The following is a 17,363-nucleotide window of genomic DNA, read 5'->3' as shown; positions in this document are numbered from 1 at the left end:
TCCCAACCCCACCTTGTATAAAATGAAACAAAATGGATAAGAGGCTTTTGCTTTCAATGTGATGGTTGAAATAAAGCAAATTGTAGAGTGCGGCCAAAATAAAAGAGTAATTTACAAAGAGCAGCCTAACTTATCACATTATAAGAAGCCAACCAACATTCGAGCTAAGGACATTTAACTTCATATTTTTATTTTAATGCATTTCTAATACCCGCCTGAAGCATAAAATGACATTTTTGTCTTTTCTTTTTGCAACTCAGACTTTTCTCATGTTATGGTCATCTGCTAAACGACTCAACAATGAGTGCATTTTGTTCTTAACAAAACTGAGGTCAACTAAATGATTTCATAACCAACTGTGCATTAGATGTAATCATCAGAATGCTATTTTTTTAATAAATAGCTGATAAGTTAGATGGCATTTTGTAAATTTCCCTAAATAAAATATATACTTTTTAAATATTGTGAAGAAAATATCAAACATTTGTTATCACAACTAGGGCTGGTAAGCTTGGCTCATTTACCAATGAAAGGAGCTCATGCTCGTGTTTCAAGCTCGTCCCCAAATAAGATGAGCTGGACACGAGCCGGCTAGTGTAAAAACTTTTTTATGCAGGAGACTCGGGTCCATAAGGATCCGTTTGGATCCACTTTGACGTTTTTAGATTTTTTATCATTTGGATTATTTTTAGTATTTGGATGACTTTTTAATGGATCTTGAATCTGATATTCAGATTTTATTAGATTAAGATAATTAAGAAGAGTTTTATATTTTTAGGAGTTTATCAAATTAGATAGTTTACTTCGATTGAGATTTTGGACACCTCATATGTAAAAAGATGAGAGTCCTATGTAGAAGGAAGATTGAAGTTGAATGCTTGGTTATTCTTGTTTTTAGTTAAGTTTCCTGCAATGTTATTATTTTTTGGTTTAGTTCTTGCAATTTCCTGCTTTCTTAGATAATCTTGTAGCTTGATAGAATTTTCTCGTAAATTGGGCCCTCCCGGTTTACGTGGTTAGAAGTAATAAAACCTTGATTGTTGATCCAAAAAATGTCTTTTGCACATGCAGGGGAAGCGGTTCCTTAGAAAGCTACTGAATGCTGCCAGGAAGAGAAGGTAAGCAATTGAAGCACCTTCTTTGTGCTCCAATGCACAGCTGAGGAACCCAAACAAAAGTTTTCCACTATAGTTTATTAACAATCTTGCTACAACAATACACGCAATGTGTCAGAATGAAAACCATGCACTTGTGATAGTCAAAGTGGGTATACAGTAGTGCTGAAAGATGTAGCATTGCCATGTTGGTGTAAATAACCAGCATGTAAATGGAAGATGGAAATATCACTAAACTATTTTATTTTGCTTATTCTTCAAAGCATGCAAATATGCATATACTCATCTTTGCTAAGTTTAACAGTCTCATAAAACACTAGTTACATAGACAGCCAATGGCACTTTAACCACATGCTGCTTGTCACCCTCTAGCACCAACTCCCCAAAAGTGTAGGCATTTGTGGCTTCCCTTGCCTGCAGCATGATCCTAAGCACTATGGTGTCATTGGCACTAATTGTGAAAACTGATGGGCTTACAACCACAGACACACCCTCTGGTTCTCTAACTCTTACATGGTATGTCTCATCCACACCACCTACATTCTTTACCTTTCTAATTACCTTCCTCATCCCAACCAAGTTTGCCACAGTCACACTTGGTGTGTTCAAGTCAGAGCACCAGGTCTTCTTTGATCCAGTGGGACATCCCACACCAGCTGCCCTCCTCACTGACTCATCATCCACCCCTGGAACTGCACATAAGAACTGGATGTATTGCTTGAAGTTGGTGTCAAAGACTAGGCCGGGGTCTACAGCACGAGCGGGGTTGACTGCACCAGCTCCATAGTCAAAGGGTGTTCCTGTGTTAAGTTTATTTGAGCTTTGGACTAGAATTGGAGAACCGGACCGGTCGGTCACCTCGGCCGTGGTCATCATCGCTGAAGTTATGGCAGCAGGGCTCCATTTTGGGTGTTTCTGCTTGATCAGGGCAGCTATACCAGCAATATGTGGTGTTGCCATGCTTGTGCCAGAAATGAGTGCGAAGTTTTGTCCTTAAATACCCTTTTGATGTTAGTAATGATACTAATGAATTGAAGCTATTTTTCCTTAGTATTAAGAAACCAACACTAGCCTAGATGCTCATTGAATATGTGTAAAATGAAGTTAATTTTGCTTAGTACCAAGAAAACAAAAGTAGCCTAAATGCTCACTGATAGTGTATAAAATTGCACAATTTCATTGTATTCTTTTGAAGAAGCTTCTAAAACCGTTTGGACTTTTGGGCACACTTGAAAGTTATTTTTATACAAAATATTTTTCAAGATGAGCAATTCCTCAAAAGTATTACTAAGAGTAGCCTAGAAAAAATCAAGGAAAATCGCACTTTGGTTGAATAGCTGAAATTTTATGTGAAGACTGGGGTACGTTGGATGCATAGGAACAAATCTCATTCCTGGGAAAATATAGGCGAGGAAAAATCTCCAAATATTCTAAAAAAACAGATTTTCTCAGGAAAATGTTGGTATATATAAAAAAATCTGAAATATATACAAAATATATATAAATATAAAAAAATATGAATAATATAAAAACTCAAAAAAGTGTCTATCACATTAGTATCATTAAAGATGGTGATATTTTTAAAATAGACAACATTTTGAAAATGTCATATTATTGATATGATTCACCCTTTGAAACTATTGCGATCAAATAGCAATATTTTCATAATATAGGCGATATTCGTGATGAAACTTGGATGACATTTATGAAAAAACAGATGTCAATGCTCTGCTTTGAAAACCAACAAATGATAAAACAAATTCTACAAGGAAGCCAACTATATGTTGTACCTCTGATGTGCCTGTCTCCTTCACTATTTGGGCTCCATGCAGCCCAAATCAAGGAGCCTGGTGCCACAATGTTTGGTTTGAGAACATCAGCTGTCTGCAAGAGTGCATTGTTGACATCAGGGCCCCTAGAAGAGTATGAGGCCACTATTGGAGCTTGCCCAGTGTAGATAGCATTCCTGCCATCTCTAATCCTAGCTGTTGCTGAAAATGAAACTACCACTCCATTACTGTTTCGCACCGTATTCGCATTGTAGTATTGCAATAGAGCCTATCAAAAAAAAAAATCAGAAGCTGTCTTCCTCCAATCAGAATGCTTCAAAACACACTTCTGTTAAATGAGGTAAACCAAAGGCTTCACTAATTTCAACCTTTATCATAAATATTTTTATGACTTAAAAATTCTAGTCAGTTACAACAAGAAATTAATGAGGCAGTATCCAACATCTTTCATCTAAAGCTATTAAACTGGGATTCTTCATTTTCACTCCTTAGAGGAAACTTCCAAAATTTCACATGCACTATGCTTTCTTATGTAGGTATTTATGTATTAGTAGCCAAGCTACATATGGTTAATACGTTTTCTAGGATATGAGTATTTTGGTGTGCAAAACATAATTCAAAAGTGCATCATATATGATCCTTTATCATCAAATATCAACTGCTATATGTCGCCAAACATTTGAGCAATTGATTTTATTCTTTAGTCAACCTTCTTCAATTTGAATAAGATAATAAAATGTGTAGTATTAACATGTAATTGTATGTCCTTTGCTTGAAAGTATATCTAAATTAGAAATTGTACTTATGTAACAGTAGATCTATACATACCGCCGATGCTTGCGTGCTGGATAGGATGATTCCAGGGATTGGCAAAGCTGTGGAGGTTCCTTTGATATTTTGGGATTTGAGTTCAGGATCCAAAGTAATTACAAAACCAGCTGCACCAATTCTCTGCATGGTCTCTGCAACTGTAACAATACTTGCAGATTCAAACTCGAAATCGAAGGAGTAGGTGCAGATGATGACCTTCCCTTGAGCCAAGGAATGGATGAATGGCTCAGGGCTCTGGCAGCTCTCAGTTGTCATGTATAAGCTTGTATTTCTTAGACAAACATCAGCTGCAGCTGCTAGTGGCAGGAGCAATTGTCCCTGAGTAGGAGCTAAAATGGAACAAAAAGGGTGAAATCAGTGTACTGAGATTTGGAACATATACAAGGCTAAGTCTACTTTTACCAATCATGTGGCCCAGGCACATGCTATTTGACATCCCTACTAAGAACACAATCATTAAATGGAAAATGATCTCTTGACCCTGTAAAGACATGTAGCCTTTCCATTAATTTGAAAAACACTGATTTAATTTGTATATCTCACAACATGAAACTGTTAGAGCAAGTCTGTCAGGTTCTATCCTGCACAAAAAAAAATAAAAACTGGCTAGGCCAACTTACCATGCATCTGGCATCTTATTTTGTTATATTTATAATCTTAAACCTTTAGAAGGGGAATTTTCACAGTAAACAGCAATCGCAAATAGCTAAAAAGAGTAATATTTATACAATTATTACCAAATTTAAATCCCTTTCTACAGTAGTAGATGCATGATAAGCTATATAGTACTTTGGTACTAAAAATCTACATGAGAGAGACATGAGAGAGGGGGGGGGGGGGGGGTGGTTACGTGCAAGGCCTGTTCCTGCAAAACTCTGTCCATTTCCCAATTGAATGGTGCTGTTGTACTTTCGGTCAGTGATGGATGAACCCACAGTTGTAATCCACGGGCTAAATGAAAGGATGGAGCTGGAGGTAGGCCCCCCATTCCCAGCAGCTTGGACAACCAACACCCCAGCCTTTGCTGCAAATAGCAGCTCAATCTCAAGCATGTTAAGGAAAGCAGCTGGACCTGGTGGCACACTTGATGGTCCTATAGACAGATTCAGCACATCAACTCCATCTTCAACAGCCTACAGCAAATACCTAATGTCAATGAAAATCTTAGTCAATAGCAAGGCTACTTATGCTTAATTTAAGTTATGAAAAGTCCAAATCCGAACTGTTGGAGCCATAATTATTACGTTTAGTTAATTTCAATCCACATATAACTTTCCTTGAGTTGCTCACAAAGGCTCCATACAACTGGCTAGGTGGATTGGCTTGAGACCATGGTTGCTAGTGCGAGAATTGAAAGCAGGAAGCAGTATGGGAATCAGAATCAGAAACGGCCATTTAAATTTTTTAGAAAATTTAGAAAGCGAGAAGCAAGTAGGAAACAGTAGGGGAATCATTTAGGAAATGGTATATGAAATTGTGAGAAATACTGATAAAATGATGGATGCAAAAAGAAATTAAGAAATGAAGTTTTTTGAGAGGAATATATTAATCGTCTAAAAAGAAAGAGGAATATATTAATGAATAATTAAAAGATGATGTTTACAATCAACAACGCTATCATCTTGTTAGAAAAAATATCTAGACCATTTAAGAGAATATATCAGATTATTTAAGAGAATAAGACACTAATATACATTGAATAGAAGTGACATTTAAAAAAACAATTTAATAAGTTCATTTTAGAGTTTGGATAAAAAACATTGAAATAATAAAAAAAACTTGTGCAGCAATTAATGCTCACATATATTACGATTATAAGGAACATCAACTAAGCCTAACAATATAAGTCAAGTGTGGACAATGTTATATAAATCCATACCTATAAAATGATATCAAATGCTAATCTAAAGTGGAAAATCCTTACTTTTGAAATGACAGAGAAAAAACATAAATACTTTTACTTTTGAAATGAATTACACGAGCGTATGCATAGAAAAAAGTTACTTTTTTATGCATTTAAAGTTTTCAATTTAGCATATGCAAAATAGGTTACCTAAGTTTTAAGAATTAGAATTCTTATATACGAGGAATTGAAAACCCTCAACTTGGGATTTAGAATTTCCATACCCAAGAATTAAAATTCTTGGTCATGGAGGAAATAGAGCTCCTAATCATGGGAATCCTAATTCTCATTACTAGGTATCAAAATTTTCATGGTTGGGAATTGCAATTCCCATATGATGGAAAGCATGAATCCCTTGTTCAGGAATCACGATTCCCATGGTTAGGAAGCGCAATTCCAATCGTTTCTGGTTCCTACTTTTTGAGGAATTGTGATTCCTGTATAGTAAGAGCACTTATGGTAACTGTGCTTAAGGCTTCAAGCATGAATCCCTTGACAGGAAAGGCTAAAGCCAATGAAAAACTATCCCCGATGGGCAGCAGAGGAGTACTGAGGTTTTACACTATGGATGATGAAAGAGGGCCATGGTCAAACAAAAGTGGTTTCTCCCCATTATAAAAATAAATAAACTTGAGTCTATAGAAAAAAATTGACCCTTCAAACCTGATCAGCTGCAGCAACAACATCTGCCATGTAACCTCCAAAGGAGAATAAAGCCTTATATACAGCAATCCTGCCGATTTCAATAAATCAAGCAAGCAATGAAAACAAATATACCAATAAATAATGATTGGTATCGGTGAAAGGACAAAGCAGCATCCAATCAAACCATTAAAAGGTCAATTAAACTCTGCAGATGTGATTTACATTGTTTAATAAAAAGCAAGTTTTGGATCACATCATTACAATGTGAAAGAAGGGTTTTCAAGGATGCCAGAAATCAATGGCCCAAAATGTACCAAAAAATTTCAGGACTTAAAAGATCATGCTTTTATTTCAAGAAACATGATCCAAGGTACATTCCCAGCAAACAAGCTATGTTTAACACATTCATAGGTTTAGATTAAGTTTGAAAATTTTCACCCTGATGCTCCCGAGCAAGGATCAGGTGCAATGTAATTGCACACTGTTTGTGTGCTGCTGCATCTTTAGCTGTGGGGCTATGGTGGGTGATCAGCACCTCATTTCAATTCAAAGCACACTGAACACATCTCTCTCTCTCTATCTATCTATATATATATATATATAGAGAGAGAGAGAGAGAGAGAGAGACCCATCACTTCAACAGGTCCAAAAAATTAGAACACTTGTGCGCCGCTGATTACGCACACTTTTTTTAGCGTGCCTAGGACATTTAGTGGCGGTCTTGACTGCCGCTAAAGAAACCCAGGCTTTAGAGTTCAAAACCGTGGCTAAAACTTCCCGTTTTCAATTTTTTTTGGACGCGCAACATTATACTGTTCGTCGAAGAGAAACCGGTTCGTAGAAATGGGTAGGTACCTGGCTTTTTGTGCCTATCGGTGCCAACCATCAATCAGTTTGGAAAGATTGTTTCTATTTTTTCTAAAATCTGACTATACAGATGTGATCTACATAATTGATTTTGTGGGAATTAACTTTTGGATTGTCCTATTCCAACACTAAGTTAGGTTTTTAAGTGATTTAAAAAAATCAATGGTTTAAATTTTAAAAAATATTTAATTCTTAAAAAATAAATTTTTTTCTAAAAAAAACATGATCCAAGTGTGATTTTTTGACAAATCTATCATGTAGAACACATCTGGAGGGTCAGATTTTTGAAGAACAACCTGAAAACCCGTATTAACTGGTACAAAAAGGTTCAGGCACCTACCCATTTCTCTCTATATAAAAATGGGAAGGTGTCCGACCCTTTTTGTGTCTACCCAGCTTGGACAGGGGTTCTCAGGTTGTTTTTCAAAAATTTGACCTCACAGATGTCTTCTGCGTGATTGATTTACTAGAAAATCACACTTGAATCATGTTTTTTTGAGAAAAAAATAAAATTTTAAGCATTGAATATTTTTTAAAATTGTAGACCATTGATTTTTTTAATCTTATAAAAACCTAACTTTGTGTAGGAATCGGGCGATCATTCCCACAAAATTAAAAATGTAGATCACATTTGTATGGACAGATCTTAAAAAAGATAGAAACAATCTTTCCAAAGCTCGGTAGGCACAAAAAAAGCACCAGGAACCCATCACACACACTCTCTCTCTCTTTATATATATATATATATATATATATATATATATATATATATATATATATATAGTAACGAGTAAGTGCTAAATGAAATATGTTAAATGGGGTTTTCTGGTCTTTGGGTGTTTTTTTTCGCAGTTTCGACCTCATAAATGTGTTGGGCATAGTCGATTTACGAGAAATCCACACCTGAATCATGTGTTTTCGATGAAAAAAGTGATATTTGGAGCTTTGAAAATTTACAAAGATTTTGGACCGTTGATTTTTTTTGAACCTTCTAAAAACCCAACCGTGGTGGAATCGAACACTTAAGGAGCTGATCCCTATAAAATTAAATATATAATTACATCTGTGCTGTTAGAATTTAAAAATAGAATGAAAGAAACCTGAAAAACCCAATTAGCACTTATCATTTAGCACCTACCCATTACTCTCTCTCTCTCTCTCTCTCTCTCTCTCTATATATATATATATATATATATATATATATATATATATATATATATATATATATATATATATTAAAGAGCTCATGAAAAATGTGTTCCACTGGCACAGAAACTATTTAACGTAATTAGAAACTCATGAAGATCAGTCGGTTGACAATCTATTGGAAATAAGGGTGTAATTGGGTCGAGCCCGGGTCAGGCCTTCTCATGCCTGTTTTTTAATCACGTCTAAAAAGTAAACCGAAACCCAACCCAATTTTATTCGGATTTGGGTTTGCTTTTGAGTATAACTAAATTGATAACCTATATAGGTTGATGAGTTCAGGTGCAAATCGATTCAGGTCCAAAAGTTTTGGGTTTAAATTAGTAGACCCATTTTTTAATCGGGTTTAACAAATAGAGCCAGACTCAACCCGAATTGGTTCAGGTCCGATTCAGGTATAATTGAAAATGGTGGACCCATATCAGTTAATAGGTTTAGGCAAAAAGCAGACCGGTTCCAAATTGGTTGGGTCTTATTTGATTCATGTTCGGCTTGGGTCTAGATACTACTGAGGTCGTAGGCTTATATGGGTTGATAGATTTAGGTATACTTTAGGTCGAGTATAAATAGGTGTGTTTGTTTTAATGCAAGTAAGTTCCATTAATATTTTTAACTTTTAGAGCTAGAAAAGTTGATATTATTGTCAAGGAAACCTATTGAACTAATGATGATTATATTTCTATTAATGATAATTATAGTTAAATATCTCATAATCCGTATACATTAGGTTCATGTTGGGTGTCAGGTCCAATATGGGTTCAGATTCGGGTCCGTGCACATACTGTATAGAACAATTTGGTTGGGTAGGAAACAGTTTTGGGCACATACACGGTTTGGGTTTGGGTACAAATTACATAAAACCATTAGGGTAGGGTATAAAAACCATCGGGTCTAAACAGTTTGGGTCTATCTTTTTCATAACTGGAACCGACCCTTTTTTAAAAGGGTTCTAGATTTTAGACCCAATAATAAACGCAGGGGTGTATAGCCTACCAGGATGCACGAGGACATTGGTAGCTACTGAGTTTAATTTTTGGCACTTGGGTTCCGGTTCCATGATCCATTAAAGTAATGTTTGAACTCACCGAGCTCCAGGTGCCATGCCGCTAGCATATCCAAAATTGAACCCATTAACAACCACTGAAACCCTGTAATTACCTGCTGCTGTTGAAGCTGTGTGGCTGTCAAGAAGATCAACCAATTAGATATAATGAACATTGCAATTCATAAGGTTCACGAAAAAATTACGGAAAATGACTGTACTATACAACAAATATGACATGTTTTTAAAAAAATTTCTATAATATTTGCTATTCCCTCAATGTCCAAATTCATAAATATCTAATTTTACAAAAACCTATTTACTCTTCGCACATGCAATTTCTCAAAAATATGTGAATTTTTTCTCAAATAGGTGACTATTTTTACGTAATAGTCTATATTCTCATATTTCTGTCTCTCTAATCCGATGTCAAAAACTTGTGTTTTTAGCGTCGTTGGAAAGATGAGACATATGCCTGTAATTTTTCTATTTTGAGTCAGAACCGAAAACCCTTCCAGTATTCAAGTTTATGCATTCTAAAACCAGAATAAAAATAAGTTCTGCAAACTGAAACATGTGCGACTCTCATTTTCAGTATGTTCTATGCAATTTTTTAGCTACATGCATTGAAAATCAAGAAAAATAGAAAAAAAAGATATTGATAAATCAACGCCATCAAAATCACCTTGATCTGATAAGCGGTTTAAGTAAAATGTACTCTAAAAGATAGACTGTTCGGTTGATCCTGTATACATAGTATGCTTTTATTTTGATTTTGGATCTAAACAATGGAAATCCTAGAGGAGTTTTTGGCTCTTACTAAAAGCAGAAAAGTTATAAGCCTATGTCTCTGCTTTTCAAGACTAAAAAAGTGGGTTTTTGACATCAGAGATGAGAGATACAAACTCTAGAATAGAGATTGTTCTGAAAAAAAATATATATGCATTTTTTGCATATATTTTTTATGACTTTCTCTTAAATATATGCGATTTATACCTAAAAATATGTAATTTTCTCTTAAATATATGCAGAGTTTTTCCTATATATGTGTTTTTCCTCCTGTATATGTGATTTCCTCTTAAACCTACGATTTTCACCTATATATGCAGAGTTTCATTTATATATATATATATATTTTCTCCTATGTATTTGATTTAATCTTAAATATATATGATTTTCTCTTATATTTATCTAATTTTCTTCTTATATATAAGATTTTTTTTCTAAACTTGCGATTTTTACATATATTTTTTGTGATTTCCCTTTAAATATATATGAAATTTCTCCTAAATATATATATATATATTATATGATTTTCTCCTAAAAATATATGAGTTTTTCCTAAATATATACATTTTTTTTCTAAATATATGCAAAGTTTCTCCTATATATGTGATTTTTTGTTAATAAAATTCATATATATTTAGGAGAAAAATCATATATTTGAAAAAATCACATATAAAGGAGAAAAATCACATATATAGAAGAAAAAACACATATATTTAGAAAAAAAACTATATGTTTAAAAGAAAAATCACATATATAAGATAAAATCACATATATTTAAGAGAAAATCACATATATAAGAACTCCACGTATATTTAAGAGAAAATCACAAAAAAATATATGTGAAAAGTACATATATATTTTATGCAGAATAGTCTTTATTTCAGGTCTCTATTTCTTCGTTCTAACATTGAAAAACTAACTCCGCCTGTGTATAACTGTTTAGTTATACACTGCCGGTCCCAAGCCCGGATAAAGGAGGAGGGTTGCGGTAGGCCTGTGACAGCCAGCATAAAAACTTAGTCATACCCTATGAAAATGAACCAATATAAGAATTTCGTTGGGGCGTTCCCTACTGAGCGACGCGCTGTACTCTCTAGGCCCGGAGGCAGTGATAAATGGGCAAGGGTTGCTAGGTCGTCGCCCAGAAGCGATGCGTCACACCGTCGCCCGGGTGTGGTGTCAAATATGCAAGGGTTCCCTCACTTTGTTGGACGGGTGGGGGTAAAGAAGTTAGTCCAAAACCATAAAATTAGGTTAGCCACTTGGAATATAGGGTCTTTAACTGGTAAGTTGGTAGAGTTAGTAGATGTTATGTGTAGGAGAAAGATTGATATTTTATGTCTACAAGAGACCAAATGGGTAGGTGAAAAAGCAAAAGTGATAGAACCGTGGGGATATAAGATTTGGTATACAGGAATAAATAGGAATAGGAATGAAGTAGGGATTGTTATGAGTCGTCAGTTTATAGATAATGTAGTTGAGGTCCGTAGGAAGGGTGATAGAATTTTACTTATTAAATTAGTATTAGGTACGGATATTATTAATATTATTAGTGTTTATGCACCTCAAGTAGGTTTAGATGATTCCATTAAGCATCAATTTTGGGAAGATTTAGATGGAGTAGTACAAGCGATATCTTATAGAGAAAAGCTTTTCATCGGCGGTGACCTTAATGGACATGTAGGCATTAGTAGGGATGGATTTGAGAGTATCCATGGAGGCTATGGTATAGGAGAAAGAAATGGAAGTGGAGAAAGGATTTTAGATTTTTGTTTGTCCTATGATATGATCTTAGCAAACACTTGGTTTAGGAAGAGAGAGTCTCACCTAGTAACATTTAAAAGTGGGGTTAATACGAGTCAGATAGATTTTTTCCTACTTAGAAAGAGAGATAGGGGTTGTTGCATCGATTGTAAGGTTATACCGGGAGAAAGTGTAGCTACACAACATAGAGTCTTAATTTTAGATCTTAGAATTAGACAATGCCGCACAAGGGATAGACATAGGATAGATCCTAGAATTAAGTGGTGGGCACTGAAAGGAGCTAAACAAAGAATGTTTGTAGAGCAGGTAGTTAAGGAAGTTGATTGGTGTCTCGAGGAGGATTCAGAATCAATGTGAAATAAGATAGCGGGTGGCATGAGAAAAGTGGCTAAGGAGGTATTGGGTGAGTCTAAAGGCGGTGCACCACTAGGTAAGGATACATCATGGTGGAACGAGGATGTCAAATTAGCTATTAAGGTTAAAAGAGAGTGTTATAGAAATCTAAGTAAGAGTCGTGATAATGAGAATTTGGAGAAGTATACGATAGCAAAGAAGGAAGCTAAAAAAGTAGTTCGAAATGCGAGAGCTAATGTATATAAGGAGGTTTATGACAAGTTGGATACCAAAGAAGGCGAGAAGGATATTTATAGGCTTGCAAAGATGAGAGATAGAAAATCGAGGGATTTGGGTATGGTTAGATGTATCAAAGATGAAACACAAAGGGTTTTAGTCAAAGATGAGAAGATTAAGGAGAGATGGAAAGATTATTTTGATAAGCTATTTAATGATAGTCATGCTCAAGATCTTGGAAACTTCTCCATTCCTTTTCATGAGATAAATCGTGTCTTTATGCGCAAGATTCAAAAGAAAGAAATTGCAGAGGCTTTGAAGAAAATGAAATCAAGAAGGGCAGTTGACCCAAATGGTATACCTATCGAGGCTTGGAAATGCTTGGGAGAGAAAGGTTTAGAATGGTTGACAAATCTTTTTTAACTTGATTTGGCGAACAAATAAGATGCCTAATGAGTGGAGGAAGAGTACTTTGGTGCCTTTATATAAGAATAAGGGTGATATACAAGATTGCACAAACTATCGTAGTATAAAACTCATGAGTCATACTATGAAACTTTGGGAGAGGGTGATTGAGTCTAGGTTGAGGAAGGTTGTCATGATATCGGAGAATCAATTTGGTTTTATGCCTGGAAGATCAACTATAGAAGCTATACATCTTCTTAGACAACTTATTGAAAGATATAGAGAGAGGAACAAAGATTTGCATATGGTTTTTATTGATTTAGAGAAGGCATACGATAGAGTACCTAGGGACGTTCTCTGGTGGACAATGATGAAGAAAGGTGTTTCTCTCAAGTACATTAGTATAATTAAAGATATGTATGAAGGAGTAGTAACCAATGTCCGCACTTGTGGAGGGGTGACAACCAATTTTCCGATAACGGTTGGGTTACATCAAGGATCTGCTTTAAGCCCTTTTCTATTTGCGATAGTAATGGTTGAGCTTGCGAGATCAATTCAAGAAAATGTACCGTGGTGTATGTTGTTTGCTGATGATATTGTTTTGATTGATGAGTCTAGAGCTGGGGTTAATGCTAAGTTAGAATTATGGAGACAAACATTGGAAGGTAGAGGTTTTAAGTTGAGTAAGAGTAAGACTGAATATATGGAATGTCGGTTTAGTAAGCAACGAAGTAGTGATGGGAGTGTAGTGAAGCTTGGTGAGCAAGAAATACCGGTGAATGATTATTTCAAATATTTGGGATTCATCATTCAAAAGTATGGAGAAATTGATGGAGATGTAAATCATAGGATAAAGGTTGGGTGGATGAAATGGAAAAGTGCAACTGGAGTGCTGTGCGATCGTAGAATGCCATTGCGGTTGAAGGGAAAGTTTTATAGGATGACTATTAGGCCCGCTTTACTATATGATACAGAATGTTGGGCTGCCAAGAGACATCATATTCAAAAAATGAGTGTAGCTGAGATGCAGATACTTAGATGGATGTGTGGAAATACAATAAAAGATAAGATTCGGAACGAGGAGATACGTAAGAAGGTAGGTGTTGCACCCATTGAAAATAAGATGCGAGAGAATCGTTTACGGTGGTTTGGACATATTCGGCGAAGGCCTAATGATGCTCCAGTTAGAAGGTTGGAGAAATGAGAAAATATATTAGTTAAAAGAGGTCGGGGTAGGCCTAGGAAGACTTGGATGGAGATGATAGGAAAGGATATGAATGCTTTGAACCTCACCGAAGACATGGCATTGGATAGAAATGATTGGAGGAAAAGGATTCATGTGGAAGACCCAAAATGAATTTCTTTTTTGGTTCATATCGCTGACCCCAATTGTTTTGGGATGAAGGCGTAGTTGTTGTTGTTGTAACATTGAAAAACTATATTTTATAGTCATTGGAAAGATGAGATATAGGCCTATAACTTTCTTGTTTTGAGTCAAAGCTAAAAATCCTTGTAGGGTTTCCATTTTTGAGCTTCAAAACCGAAATAGAATACTCTGCACATTTAACAACAAACTTGATTGGGGGCCTTTTTAATTAACCACGATATTTTAGGTACATTTTTATTTTTTTTAAAACTTAGGTGCCTTTTTTATTAATGCCTTAAGTGCCTTTTGTAAAATTTCCCTAAAAAAATTAGAGAAGAACATCCTCTTGAATTCTTAGTATGATTTCCAAAATCCAATAAAGAAAATAGTCTTGACTAAAAAATTTTGACTAGAATTTTTAGTCTAAAAATGCAAAGTATGATTCCCTTATTTGCTTCAAGCGCACACACACACTAGGGGTGTCAATGGGTCGGGTCTCAGACCGACCCTTACCAAATCTTATAAGGTTTGGGTATGGTGATGAATAAAAAGACCCGATTAAGACCCAAGTCCAGACCCAAAGATCCGATTAATACATGGATCTGGGTATAGTTTGTGAAATTTTATACTAGACCCGGGCCTAACGAGTTTTGACTAAGACCCACAAATTTTCAATGTAAAAAAGATAAAAAAATAGTATTTTACCGGATATGTGCCTAGACTAGCTCACGGATAGTTCTAATAGGGTTCGGATATGGTTTCTCTTATGGTAGATCTGATTAGACCTGAGTCGAGACTCATAGCATACCTAAAACACAGGGCCAGCTACTTTGTATATATATATATATATATATATATATATGGGTTAAAAGTATTTAACTCAAGTGAACTAGGTGAGAATAAAGTAGAAGGGTATAGTATTTTAAAATATGTAACTCAGGTCAGCTACGTGAGGGTAAAGGCAGGTCAGAACAGGTATTTATTTAGCCATAGTTCAAAAAATATAGGACTGTATAAGGTATTTCAGAAAATACCGTAGCTAAGATGGAATTTCAGATAAAAATTAGGTCTATTTTCTAGTTTCTCAATGATTTTCCATTATTTGCGATATTTGTGCTGTGTCGCAAAGATAGGTCGACATGAGGATATGTGATGCACTTTCAATTTGCAAGTTATATTTACTTTTGGGAAAATAGAACACGACGGCATGGATTTTTTAAATTTTTAATCAATAAAAAATACTTTTTAGATATTTTAATAATAAAAATACATTTTTATTGAAATAATACCCAAAAGTATTAATATATTATTAAAAGCATTTTTAAAATGTATGCATGTGTCAATGTCCGTGTCTATATTTTTTAAAATGTATGTATGTTATAATCGAACGCTCTACTATATTATATATTTATATATAGTAAGAGAGAGTGTGTGCATGCCTGCCATGACCGTCTGCGTCGAAAGGCGAGGCGTAGTCGCGTGATGCGTTGAAGTCTCCAGCGGCAATGGCGGCACGAGCGAAGTAATGGGCTCCGGCTATCTTCCCTCTGCAGGAGGTGGCCGGGAACTTCTCCCCGGCGTTGCATCTGCCCTTGAAACGGCCCCACCTGGCGTTGGAGGCGCGCGCGGAGGCTGAGCCTCTTGACTTCTGCCGGCCGACGGTGAAGCTGGGGTGGCGCGGATCCACGCCCGTGTCGATCATCCCGATGACCACCCCATCCCCCGACCTTTCGGCGCCACCCAGCTGCCGCCACACCCCCGTCGGGATGCCCAGATATTCGGGCGTGTGCGTGGTCATCTTGGCCATCTTCACGTCCTCTTGGACCATCTTCACCCCCCTTGCCCTCCGGAGGATGTCATGGGCCTAGACAGAGAGAGTTAATAACCCACAAAATGATTGGAGATAACGGTGTTTAAATTCCTTTTTTTTTTTGGAAAATGAAGTTTAAAATCTTAAGTAAACATTAATGAGGGTGCAATAAGAACTTTGAAGCTAGTTATAAAAGTTCAAAATCACAACATAGTTGCAGCCTAAGTTAATTGAAAACTTGAAACTTTTGGTTCATGTAATAAACGAATTTAAATTTTATAAAATTATGCAACACTAAAAATAAGTGTTTATAATATCAAAAAGATCATTTTCGCAAATATGGCCTAAAAAAGATGAATACCATGATAAATTGCGATATTTTGAGAAAACCAAGAAATATAGTGATATTTTCAAAATATAGCAATATGAACACTTTGAACGGCTGACAAGATATTGCAATATATTAACAGCGTTTCCAAAAAATATCACTCACATTTCTTTGATTTTTTTTTTTTTGCCGAGGAACCTTTACAAGGACACGGGGCAGGCCTGCCCCTTTCAAGTTAGAGGGGGGATCAGATGCAATATGATTTTACACTTTTAGAGTGCTGCTGCACCTGATAACCCACCAATTTTGTAAAACAGCCTGTCAGCTGGTGGGTGATCAGGTGCAGCAGCACACTTAAAGTGCGCAATCACATTGCACCAGTACTCAATTCTGAATTTAACCCTGGGTAGTCCACCAAACCAACAAATTGAGTTGGACTGTTTCCTCAGGGGCAGATAACTTGGTTCTAGTGTTCTACATTTGGTCTAGGTGCTTTGTAAGGAGAGAGTACGCAAAGAAAATTGCCTCATGATTGACATGGAGTGCGAAGCCGTTGAGCAAGTGGGTGTAGCTGTAGAGTTTTGTATAAGACCCCGAAGGGAGAACTGATTCCAAGAACAGATCATGGCTGCTTATCATGCTCTCCTTATACATCCTTAAGTCTTCATCACTCCTGCAGACAAAAACAACTCGTTATTTAATATGGAAAACACGTGCCCACGCACAAAGGGGTTTGGCATTTTAATCAACTAATAAGACTATTTGAGTATCTTGGTATGCTTATTGAAAAGCAGCACTACTGATTTCTTCACCCTTTATTTCATGTATTTCTTGTCCCATAAAACCACATACTTAATTAGTTGTTAACGCACGGGATCATTTCCGTTCATTTAGTGCCTCAAAATATAGTTGAGACAAATTTGATGGAAATT

The 17,363-nt window shown here is 35.8% G+C and overlaps 1 protein-coding gene across 1 annotated transcript; it reads right to left on the bottom strand.

Moving 5' to 3' along the window:
* Positions 1-1,407: 1,407 nt before the first annotated feature.
* LOC149845325 (subtilisin-like protease SBT2.6) lies at positions 1,408-17,085 on the bottom strand. The gene is made up of 8 exons (XM_089987573.1): positions 16,957-17,085; positions 15,733-16,157; positions 9,443-9,538; positions 6,303-6,372; positions 4,587-4,869; positions 3,734-4,065; positions 2,906-3,173; positions 1,408-2,107 (listed from the first exon to the last, which is right to left on the bottom strand). Exons 1-8 carry the CDS (start codon positions 17,083-17,085, stop codon positions 1,422-1,424), a joined length of 2,289 nt encoding a protein of 762 aa, XP_089843699.1. The 3' UTR covers positions 1,408-1,421.
* Between the last annotated feature and the right edge of the window lie 278 nt (positions 17,086-17,363).

The sequence above is a fragment of the Nuphar pumila genome, chromosome 2 (assembly GCF_984573655.1).
Source record: "Nuphar pumila chromosome 2, dmNupPumi1.hap1.1, whole genome shotgun sequence".
Classification (NCBI taxonomy): Eukaryota; Viridiplantae; Streptophyta; class Magnoliopsida; order Nymphaeales; family Nymphaeaceae; genus Nuphar; species Nuphar pumila.
The sequence above is the reverse complement of the archived record's forward strand: the minus strand, read 5'-3'. Positions and strand labels throughout refer to the sequence as shown.